General features: G+C 47.0%; 2 protein-coding genes across 6 annotated transcripts in view; both read left to right on the plus strand.

The window, feature by feature from the left end:
- Positions 1–251: 251 nt before the first annotated feature.
- On the plus strand, positions 252–2,893 carry CCDC163 (CCDC163 homolog; the record flags this gene model as incomplete). Its single annotated transcript, XM_070078580.2, has 8 exons — positions 252–491; positions 601–682; positions 830–1,016; positions 1,130–1,197; positions 1,494–1,561; positions 1,854–1,948; positions 2,254–2,348; positions 2,617–2,893. Coding segments are annotated over 8 exons (954 nt in total), but the record flags the coding sequence as incomplete, so codon positions are not given.
- Positions 2,894–6,641: 3,748 nt separating this feature from the next.
- Positions 6,642–17,100, plus strand: part of TESK2 (testis associated actin remodelling kinase 2) — a 162,982-nt gene continuing 152,523 nt past the window's right edge. For 3 of the 5 annotated variants that reach the window (XM_051857852.3, XM_089300762.1, XM_051857856.3), the window contains exon 1: positions 6,657–6,992. The gene's annotated coding sequence lies outside the window, so the exon portion shown is untranslated. Of the gene's footprint in view, positions 6,993–17,100 lie in introns of all 5 variants that reach the window. The other 2 variants (XM_051857854.3, XM_089300764.1) reach the window with 2 other exon arrangements.

Here is a 17,100-nt window from a genome sequence, read left to right on the forward strand (position 1 = left end):
GGTCTGAGCAGCTTGATGTGCTTCTCAATGCAACTGATAGAAATGTGGCCCGGATTAAGGTGAGGGGTGCTCTAGGCCCCAGGCTGTGTGTGGCGGGGTGGGGCAGGATACTGCACTCTCAGACTTGGCCGGTGTAACTTTCTTTTGTAGCAGCGGCTGTATCCCCTTGAAGTCACCACTGCAGGGAAGTATTCTCCCAGCCTTTCCAAAATCTGCCTTCTTCCAACTGTTTCCTTTCCTGAACTCTCTCTCCCCGACCCCCCACTGGACTCTGCATTTGTCCCTTTCTTATTCCCCCAGCAGGGGACCTGGCTGGGACCTGGATTTCCCCTCTTCACTTGCCTCCCCAGTCAGAAGTGCTAGCTCGACACCCTTGGGCTCTGGAGACTCCCAGTGTCTCAGAGAGGAGGAGCTGCACTGGGACCTACCGTCCACCCTCTCTCTGGGATGAAATTACTCTTCTTCGATCCCAGCTGCAGTCTCAGGCTCAGGTGAGGCTTGAACTCCTGTGTGCTATATGGTGTTTGTGTGAGACAAGAATAGTAGGGGTTGGGAAGGCCTCTTATACAGGAGCTCGTGTGTTTTTTTCTACCTTTGTAGGTGACCGAAGCACTAAGGCAGTCTGTACAGGGTCTGCTGCAAGAGCGAGAACAGCAGAAATACAAGATCAGTGCCCTGGAAGGTATCTGACAAGCTGTTCACATCATTCACCCAGTTTTGTATGTGTCCACACACTTTTGCTGTGTGTACGCGTGTTTCTTGATTTGTAACTAAAGTGGGCTCATGTGTGAAACTCAGACGGGCTGACCCCCAACTTGTCCCGCTGTAGCATCACTGAAGTTGCTGCAGGGGGGGCCAGAAGACAGGACTCTTTCCCTGGACCAACGCTTGGAGATACTGAGAAGGGACCTGCAGGGCCTTCGGAGCCAGGTACAAGAGCAGGCCCAAGCCCAAGGCCAAGCAGGACCAGGAAAGGGCAGTCAGATCAGAGGGCTTCACCAGGAGCTGCAGTCTGAGTAAGTGATGAGTAAGGTCTCGCTTTCTCCAGGCTTCTGAACTCTTGGCATTCTAGGAGGGCATTTTCTTCCTCACTCTGGGCTTGCTGACCGACTCTACGCTAACACTGCAGGCGGCAACTGTTGTGGGAGGAGTCAGAGATTCTGCGGGAGGAACTGAAGTTACTGCGGGACCAGCTGAGTAAGTAACAGACTGGGGGTGAGTATGTGCTCCCTGTCCTGTTTTCTGGAAAGTCTTCTTGCTCTCCCAGGAAGTTGCCATAGCACTGACTGCTTGAGCTACTGAGAAGTCTGGCCAAGTATTTCGTCTTGCTCTTTGCCTCTCATAGTGTGAATTTAGTCTCTCCAGTCAGCCTGGAAGCTTCCCGCAGCTGGACCAGAATGCTTCTGTCTTTGTCTTCAGCATAAGGTCCTCAGGCAGGAAGGAAGAAGAAAAGAAGTCAGGGAGCAGCCACTTAAGTTTGCTCTCATCTGTAGGCCAGCACCAGGAGCTGCTCCTGAAACAGGTAGCTGAGGGGCGGCAGGCTCAGGCCCGTAGCTGGAAGGTAGGACCAGGACCAGATCTTCTCTATGTACTTCCCCACTGAGGCCCCTTCCCTTCTCTATCTACCCCTTTCTGCGAGCAGGCCAGAACACTCTCTCCCCATCTTTATTTCCCTCTTCCTTGTGTGTACTCTGCTTTTCTTCATATCTCTTTCTAATTACTCCACTTCAGGCCATAAGAAGCTGTCCTTGCCCACTTGAGGGTTCTAGGTGTCCTGGGAGGCCAATCATGGGGAGGGGGTTTCCTCCTGCAGAGGGAGAGGTTTGGTTCAACATGGGCCCATGATCTGGCAGATGTTGGAGCAGCTGCAAAGTGGCCACAAGGGTCACGCCCTGGAGGTTGCCATGACAGAGGTCCAGGATGCCCGGCGGGAGCACAACTTCCTCAGGTCAGGGGATGCGGGTGCTGTGCCAGTGGAGGGGTTTTGACTGACAGAGATGAGGCACTGGCTACCAAAGTTCAGTTAATGCTAAATTTGACCTGGGCTTCCAGGGGTGGGATGAGTGTGTAGATTATAGCTCATAATGGCAGCACTGGGCATTGTTCAGAGTCACTGAGGTATCTTTATAGTTTTAAAGGATTAAAGGAGAAGAGACTGGAGTCCTAGCCTCAGGAAGGAGGACAGTACTGTGCTGGGAGGGCCTCTTGTACCGTCAGCACCACCTGTGACTCTGATTGTGTTCCCTTTTCCAGGACCTCTGATGATGTCCTTCAGTGTAAGCTGCCCTTTGCCACCACCTTCGCCATGTCTCTTTCTTCATATAGCTCTGAAGTCAATCTTCCAGGTGGTAATGGTAGCTGGAAACTTTTAAAGAAGCTAGTTACGGGTAAAGGCAGGGATCCCAGTTCTGGGGGAGGCTGACTCTGAATGGGTGGATGACAACTGGGTAGAATGGAGTCTCTGCCTCCTTCTTTGTGAATCTATCAACCTCTGCTGCTGCTTCTTCCAAGTCAAGGTTTGTGTGTCCTTCCCTACCAGAAAGGCCCAAGGCCTAGCTCTGTACATTTCACAGTGCTCGCTGATGCTTGGTTTTCTTTTCTCTTTCCCTTCTTTAGTTCTCCCAGGGAGCACCCTTCCTAACCTGGAGCCCAGCTGCTTTCAGCACCATGGCCTGAGTCTTGAGCAAGAGGACCCATTCCTTCAGGACCCTAAGATGCTCCTGAGTGACCTGTAAGGATTTAGAAGAGTAGTGGAATGAAGCCTTCCATGTCCACCCTCCCCTCCAAGACCCTGTTTCTGGGCCACCTCTAGCAGGTGCCTGCCTTTTCTATTGGGGCTTTGCACTGTACTGCCTGTCTACTCCCCAGCTGCAATAAAATGGCTTACCCCTCCCTCATGTGTTTTCTGTGACTCAGCCCCCACATGGCATAGACTCAGTTCTGCCTCCTGTTACTTGACTGTTTCCTGTGACATCTACCTCTGAAATTCAAGTTCATGGACATTATAGCTATACTTTCTGAGTACAAGCTCAGTTGTAGTTGGAAAGAGGTGGGAGCTCCTGTTCTGATGAGTAGGTAGGATACTGCTCTCAGGCAGTGGTGCTGTGGGGATGTAGGTGAGGGTGAGACATTCTGGTGGGCTCTGGACCTGACGGTAGGGGGCTTCCTTTCCTCATCTCTAGCTCACATCAGCCTCTCCACAGCTCATCCCTGTCACCCCAGCCTGCTTTTCTGCAACAGCCTTCTCCTTGGTCTCTGCTTTCAGTCTCCACCTCTATTTCTTTTTAAGATTTATTTATTTATTTGAAAGTAAGAGTTACACAGAGAGAGGAGAGGCAGAGAGAGAGAGAGAGAGAGAGAGAGAGAGTCTTCCGTTTAATGGTTCACTCCCCAAATGGCTGCAATGGCCGGAGCTGCACTGATCTGAAGCCAGGAGCCAGGAGCCTCTTCCTGGTCTTATACGCGGGTGCGGGGGCCCAAGGACCTGGGCCATCCTCCACTGCTTTCCCAGCAGAGAGCTGGATGGGAAGTGGAGCAGCCAGGACTTGGACCAGCACTCATATGGGATGCCGGTGCTTCAGGCCAGGGCGTTAACCCACTGTGCCACAGTGCCGGCCCCTCAGTCTCTACCTCTAATCTAGTGTCTATCAGAAGTTTTTGCAACCTAATAACTATATGTATGTATTTTATTAACTGAAACAAAAATTTTATGTCTCAGTACTTATTCTTTCTTGGAATGATACATTCTGATATTTTCTATTGTATTTAATTAAAAAAAAAAAAAACAACCTTGTGGCTAATGGTTCCAATCCTTCCACCACTTGATTTCTCTCCGGAGAGTTTATCTTCCTAGGTGATTAAGGGGAGCTTTACTTTCTCCTTACCCAGGCATATGTTCTAGATAGTCCATCCAGGGTTTTCTTGGAAACATCAGCATCTCATTGAGCCCTCATAGGCCTCTTTTACTGCTGAATACAGTTATAAGATAGCCAAGTGGATGCTTATTAAAAGCAGTTCTGGGGCTATGATGTAGCAGGTAAAGCCGCCGCCTGCAGTGCTGGCATCCAATATGGGTGCTGGTTCAAGTCCTGACTGCTCCACTTCCAATCCAGCTCTCTGCTATGGTCTGGGAAAGCAGTGGAAGATGGCCCAAGGCCTTGGGCCCCTGCACCCACATGGGAAACCCTGAAGAAGCTCCTGACTCCTGGCATCAGATTGGCTATACTCCAGCTGTTGTGGCCATTTGGGGAGTGAACCTGTGGATGGAAGATTCTCTTTCTCTGCCTCTGCCTCTCTGTAACTCTGCCTTTCAAATAAATAAATTAAAAAAAAAAAAAAAAAGCAGTCCAAGTATGCATTTGCCCAGCACTAACGCTTGCATTGGGCTCAGGTAAAGGTACCAAATCTGAACTCAGTCTAGCTGGAGAGAGGAGACAGTTATCTGATATAAAAGTGTAGTAAAAGGTTGAGTTGAATGGGCAGTAACTACCTTTAGTTGTGGAGGAGGCCCTGAATTCATTAGTAGAAAGCACATGGGGTGGGGTGGGGGGGCTTTGACACCTGAATAGCTGTATGAAAATCCTCCTGTTCCCTCAGCTTTGGGAAACTGCTGAGAGTAGAGATCAGAAGGCACTTTTTTTTTTTTTTTTTAAGTTACTTGGGACCGGCGCTGTGGTGTAGTGGGTAAAGCCAGTGCCTGCAGTGCTGGCATCCCATATGGGCGCCAGTTTGAGTCCTGGCTGCTCCACTTCTGATCCAGCTCTCTGCTGTGGCCTTGGAAAGCAGTAGAAGATGGCCTAAGTTCTTGGGCCCCTGCACCTGTGTGGGAGACCCGGAAGAAGCTCCTGGCTTTGGATCAGCACAGCTCCAGCTGTTGTGGCCAACTGGGGAGTGAACCAGTGGATGGAAGACCTCTCTCTCTCTCTCTCTCTCTCTCTCTCTCTGCCTCTCCTTCTCTCTCTGTGTAACTCTGCCTTTCACATAAATAAACAAATCTTAAAGAAGATTTACTTGTTATTTATTTGAAAGGGAGAGAGAGAAAGAGATCTTCCATCTGCTGGTCCACTCCACAGATTGCTGCAACAAATGACTAGGGCTGTGCTATACCGAAGCCAGGAGCCTGGAGCTTTTTTTGGGTCTATGTGTGGGTGCAGGGAACCAAGCACTTGGGCCATCCTATGCTGCTCTCCTAGGTGCATTAACAGGGAGCTGGATTGGAAGTGGGGCAGCTGGGGCTCAAACTGGCACTGATATGGGATGATGGTGTCCCAGACAGTGGCTTAACCTGCTGTGTCACAGTGCCGGCCCCTGGCACTCCTGTTTTTATATCTTTCGCTGGACATCTGATACCACTGGCATGGTGGCATCGTCCAATTCTGGTTGCTACCAGTGCTGTATTTATTTATCACCCACTTTATAAGGATTGCCAGGGTTTTCATAACAGCAATATTAAATAGTAATGTGGAACAGTGGTATTTAAACTGTCACCAGGTGGCAGCACATGATTTGTTGCTAGAAAAATGATACCAAAAGGGCTTTGGGTCAGGGGACAGGACTGGGGTGATCTTTTCTCCCTTCAGAAATCCTGTGAACTACTGATTAATCTTCCTGAACCAGTACACTGTTTAGGTTATGCTCCCACTCGAGAATAGCTATCGCAGCATGAAAAAAAAGGGACATGTCTGGCATTTGAGCCCAACCCATGTTTAGCCTCTTCTCTCTGCCTTATCTCCTAACACATATATCTTTCATGCACTTTATTGCCATCAGAAATGTATACCACCTATACTCCGATTGTTTAGATCTCACTCATCTATCGAGACTCCCCTCTTCCAGGAGAAGGGAAGCCTGAAGATGTCTAAAAGGAGGTCTCTAATCTGAGGGAGTGTTGATGCAGTAAGGTGCACAATCCGCCGACCCTGGCTGCTCTTGCCTTCTTGATACTGCAGTCTGCTAAGTGAGGAGATTATGAACGCCCAGACATATGGAAAGCATGAGGAGACATGTGTCTGTCCAACAGTTGGATAGAATTCTATTCCCCCCCCCCCCAGCTCTTTCAAAATCCTGTTTTCAAGTCAGCTCAAGTGTTCCTTCCTCTGCGTCTTCACCGAATCGAATCTCTTAATCTAGATGAATTGTTCCGCCAGCGTCTTTACTCATCGCTCTTGGTTTTTAAGTCTCACTGAGATCCTGGCGGACGGCGCATAGGACTTTTCCTTAACTTATCAACTCAAGAGCCGCGAAGGGTCTAATCCATTTTCAATCGGCTTTATCAATTACCTATCGCTTCTGTGTTTGACATTTTGATTGATCCACCTTGTGTTTACTGTCCCTCCCTCAGAGAGACTTCAGAACTTGGGTTTCCCCAGGTGTATTCTCTCCTCTGTTCCGCCTTTCCAAGCACACACTGCCTCTTCTGTTTTTACCTCCACTTCCTTCCTATTGGTTCCCTTCGTCCCCCCCCCAGAGTTGGCGCCTAGGGCTGTTGATTGGCTTCTCTGGACGCCCATTGTGCCCACCCTCGTACCACGTGGTATGCCTTACGCTGATTGGGCAACACCAGGAGCCCCTTTATCAAGAATCGACGACTGATTGGCTACTCTGAGCGAGGGCTCGAGGGGGGCGTGCCTCAAGGAGGCCCCGCCCCCAGAACTGCTGCTCCGCGGGGAGGTGTTTCAGTCGTCCCGCGGCCCGGGAGCCTAGCGGAGGTTCCAGCTGCCTCCTTGGGGCTGGCTGGTGGGATCTTCCTCCGGGACCCGCCAGGGAGGCGGGGGAGCGGCCCCGACTGCGGGGCCATGGCAGTTGCCTCCTCCTTCTCTGCCGCTGCTAGTGCCCCCGAGTCGCCGGCTTCTGCGCGAGGTGCCCCGACCGCCTCTGCTGGCTAAGGAGCCGCTGCCGCCACCGAGCTGTGAGGGCTACTATGCGCCCTCCTTGCCGCCGCCTTCCCGTCCCGCCCGCGCCGGCACCCCTCTGGCTGCTCAGTCCCGCCTCAGGTAACGTCCAGAGAGTGCGTGGGGGCACAAACCTGGGGCATCCTGGCCCGCGTGCGCTTGCTGCTACATCCCCTCGGCCCGGAGCTCTGGCGCTCGGGGTCCTTGGCACCCTACCCGAACCTTTGGCTCTTCTCAGCGGCTTGGGGACACTTCCCTTCTCGGCCCCTTTCCCCGGCCCTTCTGGTTTCCCCCAGGGTCCCGGGACAGGGGCCCGGCGTCTGCACCCCTCAGAGGCCGGCGGCCCATCAGAAGTTACCGCGCGCGTGTCGGGGATCTGGTGCTTGACTCCTCGCAGGCACCTTCCTCGCTTCACGAGATTCCGCGGAAAACGCGGGCTGCAAAGCGCTCCACCTCGCCCCCCGGGCGTCTGCCCGCGGCTCAGTGCCGCGCCTCCCTCGGAGACCCGGACCCCTCCCGGGACTTCCCTCCGACCCACTGCCCCTTCGCAGACACTCACTGTGCCCTCCCAGAATCCGTCCTCAGGTACTGCCCCCCGCCCCCAACCCCAACTTCTCTGCCGTTTGCCCTTCACAGTGCTCAGAGTTAGTTGGAAATGAAACTCAGGTTTGTCTAATTCAAAAGCCATGTATACCTCTGAGAAAACCTTGCGAAAGAATGCGGACTTTATTCTGTAGGCCCCAGGAGCGTTGAGAGGTTTGTAAGATGCCCAGGGAGAGTTGAAAGTGGGGACAGTGAGAGGCAGAAGGCCCACGGAGGGAAGTCGGGGGCTGATGAGAGGGAGGAGAGTGAACTGGGATGGTGATCGGTTTGAAAAGGAAGAGAATGAATGGCCTGCGCTTCCAGGAGGTTTCAGAATACACCTGAGAGATTAGTGAGGGGTTTCTGACTCAGCTGAATTTGTGGGGTTAGTGGAATAGAGAACATGAAGAAGGAATGTTGAGGGAAAATAATTAATTTAGTTTTGAATAAGTCAGTTTGAGGTGTTTTCCAGATACCACTGTGGTGGCTCGAAATTGGGGTCTGAAAATTGGGAGAAAAGTTGGAACTGAACGCTAAGTTTGAAGTTCAAGAGAACATAATGGCGCATGTTTGAAGTCTTTGAAGGTAATACTGAAAGAAGAGAAGGGCTATGGACCAGAAGGAGTGCCATTGTTTGAGGGGTAATAGACACTGAAAAAGGGAGGTTAAAGGAATGGGATGAGAACTAGAACAGAATGGCATTGTGACAGAGTCAAAGGAAGACAGTTTCAAGAAGGGAGGGGGGATGACTGTTAGTGTCAGGTGCTCTAGAGGTCAAGCAAAATTAGAGTCAGGAAGAAACCACTGAATTTGGCAATTGGGAGGTCACTTGTTGCTTTTGAAAGGCAGTTTGATACTGTGATGATGGCAGTGGTAGCAGTAGTCAAATCATGATGGATTGAGGAGTAAGTGGGAGGCAGTAAAATTATTTTTTTCAACAGTGTGGTTGTAAAAACCTGGTAGTAGTGAAACTTATTGTATATTGGGAATATACTATATACTAGGTACCCATAAAGATTTTTTTGTAAAAACGGCTGTTTTATTTTCCATTATATTTATATGAAAAAGAGATATGGGGGAGAGAGAGGAGAGAGAGAGAGAGAGAGAGAGAGAGAGAGAGAGGCAGAGAGGCAGAGACAGAGATCTTCAAGCTGCTGGTTTACTCCTAAATACTCGCAGCAGCCAGGCCTGGGCAAGGCTGAAAGTAGGAGCTGGGAACTCAGTCTGAATCTCCCATGTGAGTGTAAGGGACCCGAGTACTTGATCTATCACCTGCTGCCTCCTAAAGTGTGTTCCAGCAGGAAGCTGGAATTGGAAGCAGAGCTGGGACTCAAACCCAGGCACTCTGATTTGGGATATGTTGTCCCAGCCACTGCACCAAATGTACGTCCCCACATGATGCTTTATAGACCACAAAAATCTTATAGCTTATGTGTCAGCATTTCTGTTTTACGGTTGGAGCGACTGTTGGCAGATGGACTGTTTACTTGTGAAACTGTATTCTTTCCACTGTAGCACACATGTATGTTTCTTTTTAGTATGAGTTTTCCAGGTTGAGGGGAAATACGTTGGGCATTTCATTCTTTGACACCAAAAAGATAGAATTCAAGGTGGATAATGACATGATAGAAGGGAAAAAAGGCCAAGTTAGGAAGAGAAAGAGAGAGAGGTCTTCTAATTGCTGGTTCACTTCCCAGAGAGCTGCAACAGCTTGGCTGGGCCAAGCTGAATCTAGGAGACATGAGTTTCTTCTGAGTCTCTACATGGTTGCAGGGGCCCAAGCACTCGGGCCATCCTCTACTACTTTCCCAGGTGCTTTAGCAGGGAGCTGAATCAAAGCGGAGCAGCCTGGAGTCCATCCAATGCCCATATGGGATGCTGGCACTGCAGGTAGTGGTTTAACTTTAAACCCAAGTTTAAAACTTTTTAAAAAATGTATTTGAGAGAGAGAGAGAGAGAGAAGAGGAGAGGAGAGGAGAGGAGAGAACCCATCTGCTGGATTACTCTCTGCTCTCTGCATGTCTGACTGAGACCCAAATTGGAGCTAGAAACTCAATCCAGGTCTTCCATGTGGGTGGTGGGAGTCCAAATAATTGAGCCATCATGGCTGCCTCTGAGGGTCTGCATTAGTAGGAAGTTGGAATCAGTAGCCAGAGCCAGGTATGGAATCCATGTACTGTGATATGGGATATGAGCATCTTAACTGCTGGGCTAAATGCTTGCCCTATACATGGTGAGTTTCTGTCTTGAGTGTTATGACCATGGGAATTTTTAATGTAAAATAAAAGGAATAAATTAAGGATTGAAAAGAAAAATAGATGACCATATGTGGAGCCAGTTATTTAGATACATTTGTGAACGTGGCCCAATAGCATGGATTTTATACTTTCCAACAATCTAAGTGTAGAAAGGCAAAGAAGATGGTTGGGGGAAGGGGGTTGATCCTGAATTAGAATTTACAAGACAGAAGGGTAAAATAGGGAGCAACTGTATACTGCTAGGAATAGTGTGGGAAATGTGCTTGGAGAAGTTCAAGTTGGGGATTATAAGAAGTAAAACCTGTAAGAAGGCTGGGTAATTGGAGAAGGAGACAATCAGAAATGTGATTAAAGACCAGATTTTGTAAAACATATATAATTGAAAAGTTCAGAGTTCAATATTTCAAGGTAAAGACAGAAAAATGGTGTAACTATTTCAAAGTTATTGAAGAGGAATGGAAAAGTATGTTACTGAAGTGGTGGGAGGTTAAGGGACTATGTTGACTTTACCATCAGTGTAGATGTCATAGTTGCTTAGTGTGACAGAAGGAGATGGAGCCACAGTAGATGTTAGGAACTGAGGTGGAGCTGATCACTAAGGAGGGGTCCAGTGTTGGACTGGAGCTTCTTGTCACTTGTTAGAATTTAGTACTAGGTTAAGCCGGCGCCGTGGCTCAATAGGCTAATCCTCCACCTTGCGGCGCCGGCACACCGGGTTCTAGTCCCGGTTGGGGCGCCGGATTCTGTCCCGGTTGCCCCTCTTCCAGGCCAGCTCTCTGCTATGGCCAGGGAGTGCAGTGGAGGATGGCCCAGGTGCTTGGGCCCTGCACCCCATGGGAGACCAGGAAAAGCACCTGGCTCCTGGCTCCTGCCAGGATCAGCGCGGTGCGCCGGCTGCAGCGGCGGCCATTGGAGGGTGAACCAGCGGCAAAGGAAGACCTTTCTCTCTCTGTCTCTCTCTCTGTCCACTCTGCCTGTCAAAAAAAAAAAAAAAAAAAAAAAAAAAAAAAAAAAAAGAATTTAGTACTAGGTAGTACAGATGTTTGTGTGTGTGAATTGACAGTGAGATTTTCACATAGCTGATGCCCTGGATGTATGATAAGTTATTCTGTAATGTTTGGGATGGTGTATCAAATACAAATACTTTGTGATTTGGTAAATTATGGGTCTTCATTTAAAAAATAAACATATTTGAAAGAGGGAGGGAGAAAGAGAGAGATATCTTCTGCTGGTTCACTCATCAGATGTCTGCAGCAGCTGGTGCTGAGCCAGCCAGAAGCCAGGAGGCAGGGACTCCATCCAGATCTCCCACATGGGTGGCAGAAATCTAAGTCCTTCAGCCATCATCTACTGTCTCCCAGCAGGAAGCTGAATGGGGAGTGGGGGTGGGGCTTGATTCTAGGCACTCCGATATAGGATGTAGGTTTCCCAAGTGGTGGCTTAATCCACTGAGCCACACTACTCACCACTACATTTATATTTTTTAATTTACATAGAGTAATTGTACATGTTTTTGTGACATTTCAGTACATCCATACAATGTGTAATGATCAGATCAGAGTAATTGGCATATTTGTCATCTCAGACATTTTTCTTTTTTTTTTTTAAATTTATTTATTTGAAAGTCAAAGTTACATAGAGAGAAGAAGACACACACACACACACACACACACACAGAGAAATCTTCCATCCGCTGGTTCATTCCCTAAATGACCACAACCACCAGGGCTGCTGGATTGGAATTGGAGCAGCTGGGTCTTGAACAGGCTCTCACATAGAATGCTGGCATCACAGGCCGTGGCTTTACCTGCTATGCTACAATGCTGGCCCCTCATTTTACATTTTTGAAAGAGGATTTGTGGGATAAAATTGCAGAAGTAAAGTTTCTAAGTTATTGGATATAAGCATTTATCAATATGAAATATATTGCTAAATTGCTTTATTTGGAGTTTTTTTTCTATTTTTTAAAAAGATTTATTTTATTTATTTGAAAGAGTTACAGAAAGAGGTAAAGACAGAGAGAGAGGTCTTCCATCCGCTGGTTGACCCCCTAGATGGCTGCAATGGCTGGAGCTGCGCCAATCCGAAGCTGGGAGCCAGGAGCCTCCTCCGGGTTTCCCACATGAGTGCAGGGGCCCAAGGACTTGGGCCGTCTTCCACTGCTTTCCCAGGCCACAGCAGAGAGCTGGATTGGAAGAGGATCAGCCAGGACTAGAACTGGTGCCCATATGGGATGCCGGTGCCTCAGGCCAGAGCTTTATCCCGCTGTGCCACAGTGCCGGCCCCTGGAGTTTTATTTCAATGTGTTGCCTGTTTACTCAGTAATACTGGCTGTTTCATAGCTCATACTTACACAGTACTTGCTTTATGCCATGGGTACTTTTTTTTTTTTTTTTTTAAAGTTTTATTTATTTGAAAGTCAGTTACAAAGAGAGAGAAGGAGAGACAGAGAGAGAGGTCTTCCATTTGCTGGTTCACTCCCCAATTGGCCGTAGCAGCTGGAGCTGCGCCAATCTGAAGCCACGAGCTTCCTCCAGGTCTCCCATGTGCGTGCAGGGGCCCAAGGGCCTAGGCCATCTTCCACTGCTTTCGCAGGCCATAGCAGAGAGCTGGATTGGAAGAGGAGCAGCTGGGACTTAAAACAGTGCCTATATGGGATACTGGCACTGCAGGCTGGGGCTTTAACCCTCTGTGCTACAACATCAGCCCATGGGTACTGTTGTAGATTTTTTATTTATTTTGAAAGTTGGAGTTACAGAGTGTCAGAGAGAGAGATCATTCTACTGTTTCACTCCCCAGATGGCTGCAGTGGCCAGCGCTGGGCTGAAACCAGGAGCTTGGAGCTTCTTCCAGGTCTCCCACATGAGTGGCAGAGGCCCAAACACCTGGGCCATCTTCCACTGCTTTTCCCAAGCCATTAGCAGAGCTGGATCAGAAACGGAGCAGCCAAGACATGAACTGGCACCCATAAATGTTGCTGGTGCTGCAGGTGGCAGCTTTACCTGCTGCACCACAATGCTGACCAACTCTTTTACTCTTAGTAATATTCCTTTGAAATAGGTACTAATATTATCTCTTTTTTTCAGGGATAGAGAATTTAAGTGAGTTACCCAAACCACGCAGCTACTAAGTAGCAGAAATTCAAACCAAGCACTCTGGTTCCAGGATCAGTGTTCATATTAAACCTTGCTGTTATCAAACTTGACTTTCTGCCAATCTGATAGAAATGATGCCTCAGAGTAATTTTAATTTTTTAAATTATGCTAAGGTTAAACATCGTTTCATGTGTTTGAGTCACTCATGTTCTCTGTAAACTACCTAGTTAAATCCTTCATTTGTTTTTCTATTGAGTCATAGATTTCTTTCCTATTGATTTCTAGGACTTTCTAAATATGAAAAAATGTTTTGTGAATATTTGTTTTGCAGGTGTTTGTCCCATTTTAATATTTGTCTTATGAATTTTTATTTTATTACTATCAGAAGTTTTGGATTTTTATGTAGACAAACTTCTCAGTCCTCTTGTTTGGCTTTTGGGTTTTGAGTCGTTCTGCATTTCATTCCTTAGTTTTTTAATGTATCCAAAGGAACAAGAAAACAGAAATATTGTCAAGGTCAGAGTGCTCTGCAAACTATAAACTGTAAATCATTATGCAGATGAAATGTGATATTTATTAATTTGTCTTTTAAACACGTTATATAGAGATTGTTATTATTTCTCCAGCAAGAAACAGAGTAGAATGATATAATTTTCCTTCTGCAATGTGGAAAACTAGAGTGGTATAGATCTTGTGGTCAGTGTTTTCCTTGGACAGTTTCCTGGGATCTTTTTCACAATGATTTCACTGTGGAAATCCTGAAATATTTTTGTATATGTTAGGCTTGTTTTTCCTTGTATTAGGTATAAGAGTTCTCAAAAATGGTTTTGCTCTCATATTAGTGATGCTTTGCAAATTGGCATACTATTTGCTTTGGATATTGTATTCCTACTAATTAGTAGAAATTTGTATGATTTGAAAGGGTTTAACATTTTTTGTGATTATAAAGGTAATGCATATTCATTAAGGAAGAATTGGATAATAGAGAATATTTTAAAGGGGAAGATATAAATTATTCATAGTCTGCCTGAGTCGAAGAATTAATGAACAGTGCTAATATTTTGGACTGTATTTTCTCAGAATACTTTTTCTGTGTTTGTTTACGTTGTCATCATTAACTCTCCAGGGCTTGGCGTAGTGCCTGACCCCTGAGAGGTGCTAAGTAAATATTTGTTGACTATGTGAGTGAAAGAATGAATTTATTTTTTATGTAAAAAGTAGGAAATCTCGATGTCATCTTTCCTTTTTTTTGCTTTATATTGTGACTCATCATAATGTTAAAATTTGTATGCTTGGGGCAGGCGTTTGGTGCAGCAGTTAAACTGCTACTTGGGATGCTTAGATCCTGCATTGGCTCCCTTGGTTTCAGTTCCAGATCCTCTGCTTCTGGTCCAGCTTCCTGCTAATGCACATCCTGGGAGGCAGCAGGTGATGCCTCAAAGGCTTGTGTCTCTGCCACCCATGTGGGAGACCCAGATGAGTTTTGGGCTCCTGGCCCAGCCCTGGCTGTTGCAGGCATTTGGGGAGTGAACCAGTGAGTGGAAGATCTCTTGCCCTTTCTGCCTCTGCCTTTCAAATAAATGAAAAGAACATAAATTATGAAATAAAATTTGAATTTGAAGGTCAGCAAGTTTGAGTCCACGCCTTCATAGAGCTCATAGTCCAGTGAAAGAGACAGATAAACAATAATTAAAATATTGCCTGATAACTCTAATAACAGAGATTTATGCAGGGCATAATCAAAGTGCAGAAAAAGGAGATTGAGGGGTCAGAGAACACTTGCTACATGAGATGATTACTGAGAGAGCCAATTGGAAGAGGTTAGGAAGAACACGTGAGAGAGATGTATTGCATGTATAAGCATTGAAGTGTGAGTGGGGCTCTACAAATCTGAGAGTACATAAAAAATGGAATTAAAAAATAAGTTGATTTTGGAGCAAAAGTTTTTTTTGAAATCCATGCTTAATTTTTTTTTTTGACAGGCAGAGTTAGAGAGAGAGAGAGACAGAGAGAAAGGTCTTCCTTTCTCCGTTGGCTCACCCCCCAAGTGGCTGCTGCGGCCGGCGCGCTGATCTGATCCGAAGCCAGGAGCCAGGTGCTTCTCCTGGTCTCCCATGCGGGTGCAGGTCCCTAAGACTTGGGCCATCCTCCACTGCCCTCCCGGGCCACAGCAGAGAGCTGGACTGGAAGAGGAGCAACCAGAACAGAATCCAGCGTGCACCCGGGACTAGAACCTGGGTGCCGCAGGCGGAGGAGTAGCCTAGTTAATGGCTGCATAATTTTTTTATAACATATATTTTCCATGACATTTTTGAAGACTCCTCATAGTTCTCTGTGTTTAAAATAGATTGTGTCGGCTGGCGCCGCGGCTCACTAGGCTAATCGTCCACCTTGCGGCACCGGCACACTGGGTTCTAGTCCCGGTCGGGGCGCCGGATTCTGTCCCGGTTGCCCCTCTTCCAGGCCAGCTCTCTGCTGTGGCCAAGGAGTGCAGTGGAGAATGGCCCAAGTGCTTGGGCCCTGCACCCCATGGGAGACCAGGATAAGTACCTGGCTCTTGCCATTGGATCAGCACGGTGTGCTGGCCGCAGCGCGCTGGCCGCAGCGGCCATTGGAGGGTGAACCAATGGCAAAGGAAGACCTTTCTCTCTGTCTCTCTCTCTCACTGTCGACTCTGCTTGTCAAACAAAAAAAAAAAAAAAAAAAAAAAGTTGTGATACTTTGTTATTTAAAAAAAAAAAAATAGATTGTGTCTATAGGTAGAGGAGTAGAGATACATGAGACTGAAGAGATGGGTAGGGGCCAAATGAGGAAAAACCTTTGTATAAGGTATAAAACCTTACTATTTAAATCCTTTATTTAGTTTTGTTTGTATAAAACCTTTATATAACTCTTCTTTGTAAGAAGAGTTCTCAAAAGTTTACTTAGAGTATGTGTGAGGGAAAAAGAAAGAAAGAAAAGTTTATTTAGCTTGGATAATAGATTGGAAGAGATAGGAGAGTGGAGCTAGGAAATCAAAATGACATTAGTTTACAAAGTAAGTAGTGTAGTCAGACCATACTACCAGAGCTGCAAATAGGTGAACATCACTCAAGCTGAGGTAGGAAGGGAGCATGACATTGGAATGATGAGTGGAGTCTAGGAGATAATGATTACACCAATTTTAGTGGAGCCAAGTGTGTGACTGTTAGGCTAGGGAATTTTAGACAAGAGATATCATTGAAGATATTTTTTTTTAAAGATTTATTTATTATTTATTTGAAAGTCAGATTTACACAGAGAGAGAAGGAGAGGCAGAGAGAGAGAGAGAGAGAGAGGTCTTCCATCTGCTGGTTCACTCCTCAATTGGCCGCAATGGCAGGAGCTGCGCCAATCCAAAGCCAGGAGCCAGGAGCTTCTTCGAGGTCTTCCATGCAGGTGCAGGGGCCCAAGGACTTGGGCCATCATCTACTGCTTTCCCAGGCCATAGCAGAGAGCTGGATCAGAAGTAGGGCAGCTGGGACTCAAACTGGCACTCATACATATGGGATGCTGGCACTGCAGGTGGCAGCTTTACCTATTAAGCCACAGTGCCAACCCCTGAAGGTTTTTAACTATGTATATTGCAGGAACTGTTACAAGTTGCAGTTTATTTCCTTCTGGCTAGTTTGAAATGCTATTGAAATCTTTCATGAAATCATAGATTATTACAGATAATTGTATTTAAAAAGGAATGAAATTTTAGACTCAAAAACAGCTATTTGAAAAATATGTATGTATAAAGACCTGTGAAAGTGGGCATTGTGTGAAATACTTTTTGTAATAAAAATGTGTGTTTTATTCCTTTTATTTATTTGAAAGACAGAGTGATGGGCAGGGGGAGAGAGAAAGAGAGAAAAAGTGAACTGTCTGCTGGTTCACTTCCCAAATGCCTGCAACAGCCAAGGCTGAGCCAGGCTGAAGCCAAGAGCCAGGAATTGCATCTGTTTCTCCTCCATGGGTATAGGGGTTCCAAATACTTTAGTCATCACCTGTTGCCTTAGTTTTTAGCTGCTCTATTTTTTCCCTCTATTTTAAAAATATTTATTTTATTTATTTGGAAAAGAGAGAGATGGAGGGAGGGAGGGAAAGAGGTCTTCCATCCACTGGTTCACGCCTCAAATGTCCTGGCTGGAGTTTAGCAGATCCGAAGCCAGGAGCCAGGTGCCAGGAGCTTCTTCCAGGTCTCCCACGCGGGTTCAGGGACCCAAGGACTTGGGCGATCCTCTGTTGCTTTCCCAGGTGCATTAACAGGGA

This window comes from Oryctolagus cuniculus, chromosome 7 (assembly GCF_051225735.1).
Source record: "Oryctolagus cuniculus isolate XC-2025 breed Fujian yellow rabbit chromosome 7, ASM5122573v1, whole genome shotgun sequence".
Lineage (NCBI taxonomy): Eukaryota > Metazoa > Chordata > Mammalia > Lagomorpha > Leporidae > Oryctolagus > Oryctolagus cuniculus.